This window comes from Haematobia irritans, chromosome 2 (assembly GCF_050003625.1).
Source record: "Haematobia irritans isolate KBUSLIRL chromosome 2, ASM5000362v1, whole genome shotgun sequence".
Classification (NCBI taxonomy): Eukaryota; Metazoa; Arthropoda; class Insecta; order Diptera; family Muscidae; genus Haematobia; species Haematobia irritans.
Genome location: NC_134398.1, coordinates 83,531,740 through 83,545,752, shown reverse-complemented (window position 1 = coordinate 83,545,752; position 14,013 = coordinate 83,531,740). Strand labels below are relative to the sequence as shown.

At 39.0% G+C, this 14,013-nt stretch overlaps 1 protein-coding gene and 1 pseudogene across 1 annotated transcript; one reads left to right on the top strand and one right to left on the bottom strand.

The window, feature by feature from the left end:
- The first annotated feature begins 753 nt into the window (after positions 1–753).
- LOC142224709 (uncharacterized) lies at positions 754–7,151 on the top strand (annotated as a pseudogene).
- Positions 7,152–9,366: 2,215 nt separating this feature from the next.
- LOC142225650 (uncharacterized) lies at positions 9,367–11,015 on the bottom strand. Its single transcript, XM_075295457.1, has one exon. The coding sequence runs from the start codon at positions 10,552–10,554 to the stop codon at positions 9,562–9,564; it is 993 nt and encodes a 330-aa protein (XP_075151572.1). The 5' UTR covers positions 10,555–11,015; the 3' UTR covers positions 9,367–9,561.
- Positions 11,016–14,013: the final 2,998 nt, after the last annotated feature.

The following is a 14,013-nucleotide window of genomic DNA, read 5'->3' as shown; positions in this document are numbered from 1 at the left end:
TGTGCAGGCCTTTGGTACACACTAATTATTGCTATTATTTGTTTCCATTAACAATTCATTTAATTTTGCAGGGGCATCAACGAATAAAAATCTAAGCGCAATGAATTACTATGCGTATCGTATGATGATTCGTACACATGAGGAGAATGTCATTCTTAAGTGCCGTCGGCTATTCCAGCAATTCGCTGCCGATATGTATGTCAAAGTCGAGACCGAACGTTTATGGTTCATCCGATTCAATCAGGCAAAGCTACGATCTGAGGACTATATACACTTCCGTGATTCCATTCATTCAGATGTTCAGAATATTGGACTGACGATTCTCCCATCATCTTATACCAGAAGCCCACGTCACATGCACGAATACGCTCAAGACGCTATGACGTACGTGCGAAATTATGGAACTCCGGATTTATTTATTTTATTTATTGTTTATTTTAATCATACAGTAAATGTATGATAAAAAGAGAAAAGTAGCATTGACTGCTAAGGCCATCAGCTAGGATTTATTTATTACGTTCACATGCAATTCGAAGTGGACGGAAATTGAACGTGAGTTGGTACTGGGCCAAAAAACTCAAGATCGCCATGACATAATCGTATTTCAGCAAAAACTCAAGGTTATGATGGATGTCCTTACTAAGTATCGAGTTTTTGGTGACACACGTTGTTATATGTACTCGGTGGAATGGCAGAAGCGTGGACTACCGCATGCTCATATACTAATTTGGTTGCTGAACAAATTATAATCAAATGAAGTGGATGTCACCATATCCGCTGAAATTCCTGATCCATTTCCATTATCGCCTTGCATGGCTGATGGAAAGTGCACAATACGATACCTGCGAAACAGTCACAGGTAACGAAGATAAGGGTCGAACTATCCAAATTAAAGTCAAAATTCAAGATATTGAGATCGGAAATGAATTTATTGTACCATATTACCCGCTTTTATCACGAATTTTCGAAACATGAGAGTTGTCATTCGGCAAAATCAATCAAATATTTGTGCAAGTATGTCACAAAAGGCAGTGACATGGCTGTGTTTGGTTTGCGTCGGAAAATGCGAATGACGAAATCAGTAACTTCCAAATGGGCAGATATGTCAGTACTAACGAAGCATTGTGGCGATTATTTTCATTTCAAATTCATGAAAGATATCCCACAGTTGTACACTTAGCAGTGCATTTGGAAAATGGCCAAAGAGATTACTTCACTGAGGCTAATGCGGCACAACGAGCTGAGAGACAACCATCGACAACATTGACTAGCAATCTTTGGGATTGACATTGCATCTTTGCAATGTCAATCCCACGGCGGCGGGTTCTACGCACCGGATTGACCCGATGGATACCAGCCATCGGCCAGCGGCGGCCACCTCAGCGTACGTGTTGTCTCGTCCGTTTTTTCGTGTTGGAGAAGGTGCGTCCCGGGGAGCCTTCTCCGCCTGCTTTTGGCCCGAGCCGGGATAGAGGAAAACCCCGGACCATGGTACTGTGCCGTCTTCCGAAATCGAATTCACCATCGCTCGGTAGTCCATTGTGATACCACATTAACTAAAAGTACCTATTACATATGGGCACTTCTAGTTTTAACCGTTGAACCTTCTCGATTATTTTCTTCTGTTGAACCAACCAGATTGTTCCAAAAACATTAGCAGACTGCTTAAGTTAACGTTTTCCAGGTCCGCTAGTAATCTGAAGCTATATGCCCCTAAAATTTGCTTACGCCTTACACAAAATGCAGGACACTCACACAAGAGGTGTTTCATTGATTCCTTTTCCTCCGCATCATGACAGCTCATACAATAGTCATTATACTTCGCATCAATAGTTTTTGCAAAATCGCCTATCAGGCAGCGACCCGTTATAGCAGATATCAGGAGTGATATCTGGCGACTCGAGAACACTAGCATATCTAGTGTGCGGTTTAAGTTTAAATGGGGCCATATTTGCTTGGTGTCGTTACAACCCTTACAATTCTCCCATCGAACATTTGCCATCATGACAGCCTTCTCACGCAGTAAGAGCTTGCAGGTAGCCAGAGGCACACCAACAGATTCTAGTTCCCCTGGAATACGTAAGGTAGTTCCTAGCCTTGCTAGCTCATCTGCTTCGCAGTTCCCCGGTATGTTCCTGTGGCCAGGCACCCATATTAGGTGAATATTGTGCTGCTCAGCCATCTCATTGAGAGATTTGCGGCAGTCGGTGGCCGTTTTCGAGTTGAGGAACACAGAGTCCAAGGATTTTATTGCAGGTTGACTGTCTGAGTATATATTAATGCCAATATTGCTTGGAGCATTACTTCTCAGCCAATTCACCACTTCTCTTATTGCTAATATTTCAGCCTGAAAAAACACTACAGTGATCAGGTAATCTTTTCGCTATTCGAAGTTCCAGATGTTTAGAATATACTCCGAAACCCACTTGGACATCCAATTTGGAGCCATCAGTGTAGAAATCTATATATCTTTTATTCCCCGGGGTCCGTGTACACCACGCCTCACTGTTGGGAATTAGAGTCTCAAACTTTTTGTCGAAAAGTGGACTCGGCAAAGTGTAATCCACTACGTTAGGCACATCTGTCATTATTTTGAGGACCGAACTGTGACCGTAACTTTTTTCCGACAACCAATAGCTCGCGCAACCGCACAGCCGTTGTTGCAGCTGACTGTTTGGCCAAAATGTCTAAAGGCAATAGATGCAGTATGACATTAAGGGAGTTTGTTCCTGTCTTGCTGAATGCACCTGAGATACACAAGCACGCCATACGCTAAACTTAGTCTAAACTTTTCGGCTGGTGAAGTGCCGGCCACCAGACTACAACACCATATAGCATTATAGGTCTAACCACTGCCGTGTATAGCCAATGTACAATTTTTGGTTTTAGTCCCCACTTTTTCCCTATTGCCTTTTTGCACGAGTATAAAGCTACCGTTGCTTTCCTCGCCCTTTCTTCAATATTAAGCCTAAAGTTCAGCTTCCTGTCCAAAATAACGCCAAGGTATTTTGCACACTCCCTAAAGGGAATTTCAATACCCCCTAAGGAAATGGGCCTAACCGTGGGAGTTTTTCGATTTTTGCAGTACATGACTATTTCTGTCTTTGCAGGATTTACCCCAAGACCATTATCTTTCGCCCATTTCTCAGTCATCCGGAGGGCTCTCTGTATAATATCTCTAACTGTTGATGGGAATTTTCCCCTGACTGCTAGTGCCACATCATCTGCGTATGCCACCACTTGTATCCTTTCTTTTTCTAGGGAAATCAGAAGGTCGTTTATAGCAACATTCCAAAGAAGAGGTGATAGAACTCCTCCTTGAGGAGTGCCTCTGTTCACATACCTTTGTATGTTTGCTTGTCCTAGTGTGGCTGAAATGCGTCTCTTCCTTAGAAGTTCGTCTAACAGCCTAAGTATACCTGGATCAACATTCAGAGTTGTCAGTCCATTTAATATCGAGCTCGGATGGACGTTATTGAACGCCCCTTCGATATCTAGAAATGCCACGATTGTGTATTCTTTGACAGATAGTGAGCTTTCAATAAAGCTGACTAGTTCATGTAGTGCGGTCTCAGTAGACCTGCCCTTCGAGTATGCATGCTGTCGTTTCGAGAACAAACTTGAATCGACGCTAGTTCTAAGATAAATATCTATCATCCTCTCCAGAGTCTTAAGTAGGAATGATGATAAGCTGATTGGTCGGAAATCCTTCGCATTCGAGTGAGAGGCTTTTCCCGCTTTAGGTATGAAAACGACTTTTGATTCTCTCCACTTTCGTGGAATATATGCTAAGTTGATACATCCTATATATCGCCGACAACCAGGGGATAATTCTGTCAGCCACCGCTTTTATCTTCGCCGGAGTAATTCCATCAGGTCCGGGGGATTTGAATGATCCAAAGCTATTTAATGCCCATTTTATTCTAGATTCTGATACAATTTCCTCGATAGGAAACGCTGAGCCACTGTGGCACCGCCAGTGCATGGTTCAACCGTCTGATTTCCGGGAAAATGTGTGTCCAATAGTACCTCCAGCGTCTCCTCACTGGACGTTGTCCAATTGCCCTCCGATGTTTTAATGAAACCTTGAGCGGAGCTCGTGGATGCTAGTACCTTCCGTAGTCTGGAAGCCTCGGCCATATTCTCAATGCTGCTGCAGTAATCATTCCAAGAGTTATGCTGAGCCTTTCTCAGTTCTCGCTTGTATCCTCTCAGATTCTTCTTGTAAGCGTCCCAATCCACAGGAGCTCTGGTGGACTTTGCTTGGGTGCACCACCTCCCCATAATTCTCACCATCAACCGACCCTCCGATTTCATAACCTCTGAACGCCGGACGTTTATTAATCAAAAGAAAGCCAACTGGGAAGTCTTCAGAGAATACACCGATCGCCGCTTCAGTGAGCTCCCGTCCCCCTCACATGTTCATGTTGCCCAGAGGGAGTTCCGGGACATCATCAACGCAGCAGCCGCTCGCTTCATACCCGCTGGTCGAATTGCCCAAGTGAGGCCCAACTTCCCAGCCGAAGCGGCGAGACTCGCAGACAAGCGTGATGAACGCTCGTGCTAACCCTGCTGATCCTAGAATCAGAGAACTAAATCTAGAGATTAGTAAGATAGTCGACGAGCACAAGCGGAACACTTGGTTAGAGCACCTGAAGCAATGTAACTTAGGAACAGGAACTGGTAAATTGTGGTCAACAGTTAGAGCCCTCTCGAACCCCTCCACAAGGGATGATGGGATTTCAGTCACATTTGGCGACGTGACTGTGACTGATCCGAAGAGGTGCGCCAAATACTTCAACCGACAGTTTGTCGAGCATCCCGAGAGTGATAGAGCGAAAAGGAGAGCCACCCGTCGTGAACGTGGTCTCCGAGCCGATGACACACCACAATTTACTGCAGCCGAAGTTACCAATGTCATCAACAGCGCGAAACCATCTAAGGCGCTGGGCCCTGACGGAATTTCAATGCTAATGCTGAAGCATCTGGGAATTCTGGGATTTCAGTACCTGACCAGACTCCTCAATTTGTCTTTGGAATCACACATTATACCCGATGTCTGGAAAATGGGAAACCGGGCAAAGATTCGAGCAAAGGTGAATCGTACAGACCGATATTCCTTCTTTCGCCAGTAGCCAAGACACTTGAGACATTACTCCTCCCCAGCCTTGTGGAGAATTTTCCAGCTGCCCACCATCAACATGGATTCCGTAAGGTACATAGTACGACAACAGCCTTACATGCCATTTCGACACATATTAATAAGGGACTTAACCAGCCCAGGCCGTGTCATAGGCGCCAGCCCAGGCCGTGTCGTGGCGCTTGACCTATCGAAAGCATTCGATACGGTCAACCATGCCACATTATTTGAGGACATCGAGAATACGTCCCTACCGGCAGGAGCGAAGCGTTGGGTGCTGAATTATATGTGTGGACGCCAGTCGTACGTGGAATTCAGGCACAGAAAGTCAAGACCGCGTAGAGTTAAAAAGGGAGTTCCCCAAGGTGGGGTGATATCTCCGGCACTGTTTAACCTCTACATGTCGATTCCACCCCCTCCTGACGGCGTCGAGATTGTATCATATGCAGATGACTGTACAATCTTGGCATCTGGGCCCAATGTTGATGACATTTGCGATCGGTTGAACGTCTACATAGCTAATCTTACCAGTTATTTCACTGCGAGAAACTTGAGGATATCCCCCATCAAATCCTCAGCCACACTATTTACTACATGGACGGCAGAAGTGCGCAGGCAGTTGAATATCAGAGTCGATGGAGTAATAATTCCGACCACAAATTACCCCAAGATTCTTGGGGTCACATTCGACAGCCTTTTTAGGTCATCTGCCCATGCCACTGCAATTTGTAATAAGCTCCGTGGTAGAAACAAGGTCCTCAAGTCACTTGCCGGCAGTACTTGGGGTGCGGACAAAGAAACCTTGCTAACTACTTATAAGGCAATTGGCCGGTCAGTGGTAAACTATGCAGCGCCAGTGTGGACACCGCAGACCAGTGATACGCAGTGGAATAACATACAAACCTGCCAGAACGCTGCTCTTAGAACTGCGACTGGGTGTCTCCGCAGCACACCCCTGGATCACCTTTATGTGGAGACAAAGATCATCCCTGTGCGAAGACACAACTACATGTTGTCAAAGCAGTATCTCCTGGGTTGTTATCGCAGTAATCATCCAAACCACCATCTTATGGATACACAACCACCACCCAGGAACGTAAGGGTTGATATACATAATCTAGAGCGCGAGATCCAGCGCTATAAAAGAGAGCCTCTAGATCAAGCAGCGTACCAGGCAGGTTTGAACAGGATTAATGAGGATACTGTAGCTGAAGCGGTGAGAAGCTACAAGGTTAATCCTGTTCTTGGAGTCCGACCACCGCCCATAGCACCGGAGGAAAGAGACCTCCCACGGCAGACCAGGGTAGTTTTGGCCCAATTAAGATCAGGCAAGTGCAGCCGCCTCAATTCCTACTTATCGGTGATTGATAGCAGCGTAGCTGACGTTTGCCCAATTTGCAACCAAGGGCCACACGACACGCGTCATCTTTTCTCTTGCCCAGCCAAACCAACCCGACTTACCAACAGATCACTCTGGACACACCCCACCTTAGTCGCAGAGTTCCTTGATCTGCCAACAAGCTGATGTACCAAGCGTATAACATGAAATGGATGAGATCACTATAAACTGTTACAACAACAACAACATCTTTGCAATGTGTGAAGCAGATCAATTCGCAGCGACGCTGATGTACATTGAAATGCCAAAGTATTGCACTTGGAATTAATCAACAAAGAAATTGTTGATAGATTGGCCACAAGTGTTTTCCACTGATGCACTAGGTCGCATGTATACTGTTCATCCTAGAAATGATGAATGTTTTTATTTGCGACTGCTGTTGGTAAATGTACGTGGATCAAAATCCTTCGCGCATTTGAAGACTGTGAATGGGCACCAATGTCAAACATATCGAGAAGCATATTTAAAAGCATTGATATTATTATACCCTTCACCACTAATGTGGTACAGGGTATAATAAGTTTGTGCATTTGTATGTAACGCCAAGAAGGAGTAATCATAGACCAACCTTTTAGTATACGGATCGGCTTAGAATTAAATTCTGAGTCGATTTAGCGATGTCCGTCTGTCCGTCTGTCTGTCCGTCCGTCTGTTGATGTATTTTTGTGTGCAAAGTACAGCTCGCAGTTTTAGTCCGATTGTCCTAAAATTTGGTATAGGATCCTGTTTCGGCTCAAAGACGATCCCTATTGATTTTGGAAAAAATCGGTTCAGATTTAGATATAGCTGCCATATATATTTTTCACCGATCTGGTCATAATTGGCGTGTATATCAACCGATCTTCCTCAAATTCCGTACATCCGAATATTTTATGAGTCTCGAAAAACTTGCAAAATATCAGCAAAATCGGTTCAGATTTAGATATAGCTCCCATATATAGCTTTCGCCCGATTTACACTCATTTGCCCACAGAGGCCAATTTTTTGTTCCGATTTAGTTGAACTTTTGCATTGGGAGTAGAATTAGCATTGCAACTATGCGTGCCAAATTTGGTTGAAATCGGTTCAGATTTGGATATATCTCCCATATATAGCTTTTGCCCGATTTACACTCATATGACAACAGAGGCCAATTTTTAACTCCGATTTAGTTGAAATTTTGCACAGGGAGTAGAATTGGCATTGTAGCTATGCGTTCCAAATTTGGTTGACATCGGTTCAGATTTAGGTATAGCTCCCATATATATGTTTTTCTGATTTCGACAAAAATGGTCAAAATACCAACATTTTCCTTGTAAAATCGCCACTGCTTAGTCGAAAAGTTGTAAAAATGACTCTAATTTTCCTAAACTTCTAATACATATATATCGAGCGATAAATCATAAGTAAACTTTTGCGAAGTTTCCTTAAAATTGCTTCAGATTTAAACGTTTCCCATATTTTTTACTAACATTGTGTTCCACCCTAGTGCATTAGCCGACTTAAATTTTGAGTCTATAGATTTTGTAGATGTCTATCAAATTCTTCCAGATCGAGTGATATTTAAATTTATGTATTTGGGACAAACCTTTATATATAGCCCCCAACACATTTGACGGATGTGATATGGTATCGAAAATTTAGATCTACAAAGTGGTGCAGGGTATAATATAGTCGGCCCCGCCCGACTTTAGACTTTCCTTACTGGTTTTGTTTTAAAATACGTTATTTACTGTTGAAGTACTATGAGAATGTTCTTTAAACGCTTGGCTGAATTAAGTAATTATTTTTGGAAAAATATTTTCTAAGTTAATACCTTAAATCCTTTTGAGTAAATCGATATATCATATAAATACAAAACACTCTTGTGCAATTTTTTTTAAACATTTATTTATTATGAATAAATCCATTTATGCTAAATACATCGATTTGATACACAGCTTTTGTAATGTAAATTTGTAATCCATTTCTCATAATCTGTATGATTATGGATAGGTTATGTATTGATTATTGTAATAATAAAAAATCCAGACACAACGACAGGTAGATTTTGTCACAAAAAATGTAAGAACAACAAATAGCGAACAAAAGTTTTTTTAGTTCGTTAAATAAAAATAGTTCCAGCCTATCCTCTGCCAATGAAACACTTAAAACTATTTATTTGAATGTTGACTTCAAAAATCGATATTTTTCCGATACATTCACATGAGACGTGGGTTTAGCGAACAAATAGCGAATGCAAAAACTAATTAATTTGGGCAACTTAATACCAAGAATGGAACGGCCTACACGTAATCGGATGGCAAATGACGTTTACAATTTTGTGCAAATGTAATTTATATCGTGAAACTGTACATTTGAAAAATAAAATGATGGAAGGCCGTATAATACCGAAATGGTCGGTATAAAAATTAATTTTCGGAAAGCGGTACTATCTCCCATGTTCCAAAAGTCGGAATCGCAAATCGCAAGAATTTATTTTACTTGTAACGAAAAAATAGGAAATATATTACCAAGATTTAAGTATACAAGTTTCAGGGTTATGAAATTATGGCCAAACGAAAATTTTGCGATTCCGAATTTCGGTGCATGGGAGTATGATCGGTTTTCTCATGAAAGCTACTGTAAATTCCATGAATTTTTCTCAAACATTGCAAAATTTTGTAAGAAATGTTCCAGCGCCCCTTTTGATTTCATTTTTTATTTTTAATTCACATAAATGGCACTCTGCAAATTTATCAAGCATGAATATGAGGCTGTCCCACATAGAACTTATTTTTGCACCCATGGAAATATTGACTTCTAAAACATAGGCATTTTCTTTAAGAAACCACGAAAATATTCAATATAATTTTGTGATAAAGATTTATTTCTGATTGGTTATTTCACATTTCATGTTGCAAAATACAAAATAAACGCGTATATCTTATGTGTATATCATTCTTGTGTACGCCAAAATAAATAATATATTACAAAAATTTTGTTTTTTTACTTGTATAAAATTGGCAATAACTATAAGGGTATACTTTAAGCTCCGTTTTTTTTATATGTACATCATTTCTGCCATCGATGACATCTTCTTGGGGATGTGTACAAATGTATCGAAATAACTAGCCAATTCAGTAATAGTGACATCGTCGGATGACGATGTTGAACTATTACCAGCGGCTTGTTGAGAACATGTTGTGCTACATCGTTGTTCGGTAGAACCATTTCGTTGAGAATTTGAAGGAGGCTGTGTCAATCCATTCATATGATTATCACATACGAAATCACTGACACAGCCTCCAAGTTTAATTTTTGTTTCTGAAATTTCAAGCGCATTTTGCTTTTGATGCGTTTTGTTGCGAGATTTACTGCTGATTTGTTTTTGCATTTTCGTGAATGTTTTAGAATTTCTATTAGGGAAATTATTCGGTTCTAAGCCGTTATTAAATTTAACTTCATCCTTAAGGAGATTTTGGCATTCATCAATTAAATCGCGAAAATCGCTCATACCCTTTGGTGTTAAATGGAGAACATCACTATTTTGTTTATGGTAATTTATTCCCGATTTTTCAAAATTTGGCGAACCAATGAGTTTTCTTCTTACGTTACTTTGAGGATGCAAACAAAATGATAGCGCCTTTAAAACAGGTTCCCGCAATAATAGTTTGCGATAGCCAGGAATACCAGTTGATACAGATTTCTTGAGTGATTGCTTTAACACTCCGCATGAGGGCGATAAACGGGAAGATTCCGACGTGGTTGAAGGAGACGTGGAATGCGCCATTTCATCTAAGACATTGCTTTCCGATGCTCGTCTTAGGCGACATCTACGACAATTTAAAGTTTTTGACAGTGTCTGTGAAGCCTCTCTTTGTTTGTTATCGCTATGCTTTTCTTCAGCACCAGTTGTAAAATTCATCTCATCAACAACAGCATCATAGAAGGGATTCAGTGGTAAGGGAAGGTTATCGCCCAGCTTAACTTGTGGTAAAACGGGAGTTATTTCCAGCCTTTCCAATTTTTCTGGCAATTCCTCTTCGCTTGACATAGCTACTGGTCCAATTTCTTATGGTTTTACAAGGGTTATTTTAACTTGATAAAAGATCGGTCAAATATTGGATTGCTTGATCTTAGAGGAATCCAATTGACGTCTTTGAATCTATAGTACCAGAATTCAATTTTTAACTACCCAAATGTATCATTTTCAGACTTCCTGCATCTCTCTCTGATGCCATATATTAGTAAGATAAAAATCCCCCACAAATTATTTGCAAACTTTAATTTCTTTCCAAATCGATAATTTCTGAGTTCTTAAATTTTTTCTGTTCGGTTACTTCACTCCTCATTTATCTGTAATTTATTCATAGAAATGCCACTTGCGTTTTGGTTAAAGTCACTATTGGCATTATATTTTTATTTGATAAATGATTACAACTCAGTAATACTTTATTACAATTATAGCAATTTACTCCCAATGATTATTCTTTTCTATTTTGCTTCGTTTTTACTGTCAATAATATATTCCCATTGTTTATGCGTTCTATCATTTGATTGACGTTTATAGAGTTGTATTCTGGCACGTACAAAGACGATAGATTAAGATAGAGTTCTCGATGAAAGAGCAAATGTGAAAACTCTAGATGGCTCTGAGAGTTGAAATTGCCGAATAACATTCCAAAACAAACACAGGACGCCCAATAAACACAAACGTTGAAAAATGCTAAATTTCTACAATTCTTCAAACATTTTAGGATTAGAGAAATATTCAAGTTGAGAAATTGTTGAGAAAATCGCGCTCTCAACAAAAAACAGACATTACCCTCAACAGTAAAATTCAACACATTAAGGTGGGTATTAAGTTCGAGTTTTTTCACTAAAGTGAAAACTAAATCAGTAAAAAAAGGAATAAAATTATACATATTTGTTGCAGATTTTATTATAACTTGATGGGGAATAGCCCAAAGCAAGTTTTCACAAAGTTTGTATTCCTTAAAAAGTATTATTAAAGAAAAGTAATCGTGAAAAAATTGCGATTTTAAGGTGGGTATTAAGTTCGAGTTTTTTCACTAAAGTGAAAACTAAATCAATAAAAAAAGGAATAAAATTATACATATTTGTTGCAGATTTTACTATAACTTGATGGGGAATAGCCCAAAGCAAGTTTTCACAAAGTTTGTATTCCTTAAAAAGTATTATTAAAGAAAAGTAATCGTGAAAAAATGGCGATTTTAGCGGCTAAACTCGAACTTAATACTCACCTTTAGCGGCTAAACTCGAACTTAATACTCACCTTTAGCAATAATTTCTCAAGTGTTATCCTCAATCAATAATTTCTCAAACATTTTTCGATTCGAGTCATATTAGAAATTAACATTGTTACAAATACTGTTCAACAAAAATTTGTATAAATGATATTCCCACTTCTAACTGAAAGTCAAAGCCAAAATGGGTGAGCTTATTTCAAATTTTAGTTTAGGATATGTACCCTGTCAGCATTTCAGAGATCCATTTCATCCTCATCTCTGCCACAGACTCGTAAGTGACACTGCAATAATCGCCAACAGTGATGGGGGAAGCGTTTGAAAAAGTATGAAATGTACATAAAAGTATTTTGCCATCACTATTGTTACAAGAGCAATTTTATATTTTGTGAAACACCAAGCGCAACTAGCTTCTTATAATTTATTTAAATAAAATCGATAATGAAGAGCTGAAAATATACACCCAAAGAAATTTGTTAGTAGGGACAGCATAAAAGTCTGCAGAAAAAGGGACTGCAGTCACTGTTTGCTGAAATAGCAAACATTGTCTGCTATTTTTTTAGCTCGATTACACTAAAACACTCTACCCTAACATAATTAAACCAATATTTTATGAATATCTATAGTATTTGCCAAAAAATCTATAGTATTTACCCAAAAATCAAATTGAGGCATAACAGCAAACAAAATGTTTGCTGATCGTATTTAGGAGCTTGTAAGTATATTACAGTGCAAAAATATACCAAAACCTACTTTTGGCTCTTAATTATGCTTTGGGGAAAATTTATAACGTGAAAATTTTATAATTTGTTGTTCATTGGGCCCTGAAGTACAAAAATAATAACAGCAGACATCGACTGCTGTTTTTAGCAGACTTTTTTCTATGAGTGTAGTTATTTCGCTTAAAATTGTAAAAGGTATATTGGTGAACAATTTTTGACATTCCAAATGGAATAAAGTGATGGTTTTTCAGATATTTTACAGACACGCTGCCTCCATCGAGAATAAAAACACTGGCTGATAGACGCTGCACTTGTAAATCAACAACATTCTATTATTAATGAAAAAAATTATGTTAAATGTGTTGTGATAGTGGTATAAATGTTATATTTATAAGAATTTATAAATGTTTAATCAAATTAATAAACATCTAAACAATCGTGTTTTACTTGACCACAATGATTCTTTTACATCTATCTTAAAATTCACTTTTTCTGATTGTTTGAAGGGCCTCTTATTGGGGTCGTTCTAAATTTATTAAAAAAGGCATCTAATAATTGCACTCATGCGATACTTTTTTTGTAGTAACTTGGCATTGTACAACTTCTCAATAGTGACGGTGCTTTTCCGACGAGTTTTGGATGTCGTATACGATTGTTTTCGACGTAGTGGGGATTCTCAGAAGCGCCGTCAAATTCAACAAATGTTGGCATGGTATATATAAGTAGCATAAATTGTATTTCTATCAATATGTAGTCCAAAATGGGCTTTAATTGATTAATGCGCTTTACAGACTATCAGTTATTCCGGACGGAATGTCGGTGTTTGTAAAGAATCGTACAGTGTGTCGGATCGATACGACTTGTCGGCGATGACTAAATAATCGGTAAATGTGTTATCGATCCCATAAACATGCAGCAGTATCGATTATGCCTTCGGACTTAATTTATAATGTGCACAATATATGGGATATGTTCGACACGAGCACTGTCGTCCGGAATAACTGATAGTCTGTAAAGCGCATAATAAAGATTGAATTGAATTGAATTTTGTGTAATTTATTAATTTTTTTAAAATAAAATGTATAATAATTCACTACAATACTAATTCCTGTTGGTGTCATAAAACTGCATTAAACATAATTAATATGCGGGCAATTTGAAAGGAACGTGCTGGACCGCCTGTTAGAATACATTTCCAGCAGAAGGAATTCAAATAATATCCATTTTAAACTGCACCCAGAAAAAAGTGCCTTCGAAACTAAAGGAAAAAATTTTCATCAATATAGTTTATCCATTTTATTTCCATTAAGGTAAAATTTTGTGAGAAATAATAAAATTTACTCGTTTCAGTAAAAATATCCTATACTGTAAGCAGTTAGGAACAGTTTATTAACTAGAATAAGGCATGGAATTTTACTCATACTATTTTCTTCGCTGGGTATAAGAATTTACTACTGAACAAGAAAATTTTATTCACCGGTAACAAAGCATTCGTAAAAATAAACAAAACCCGAACTAAAACCA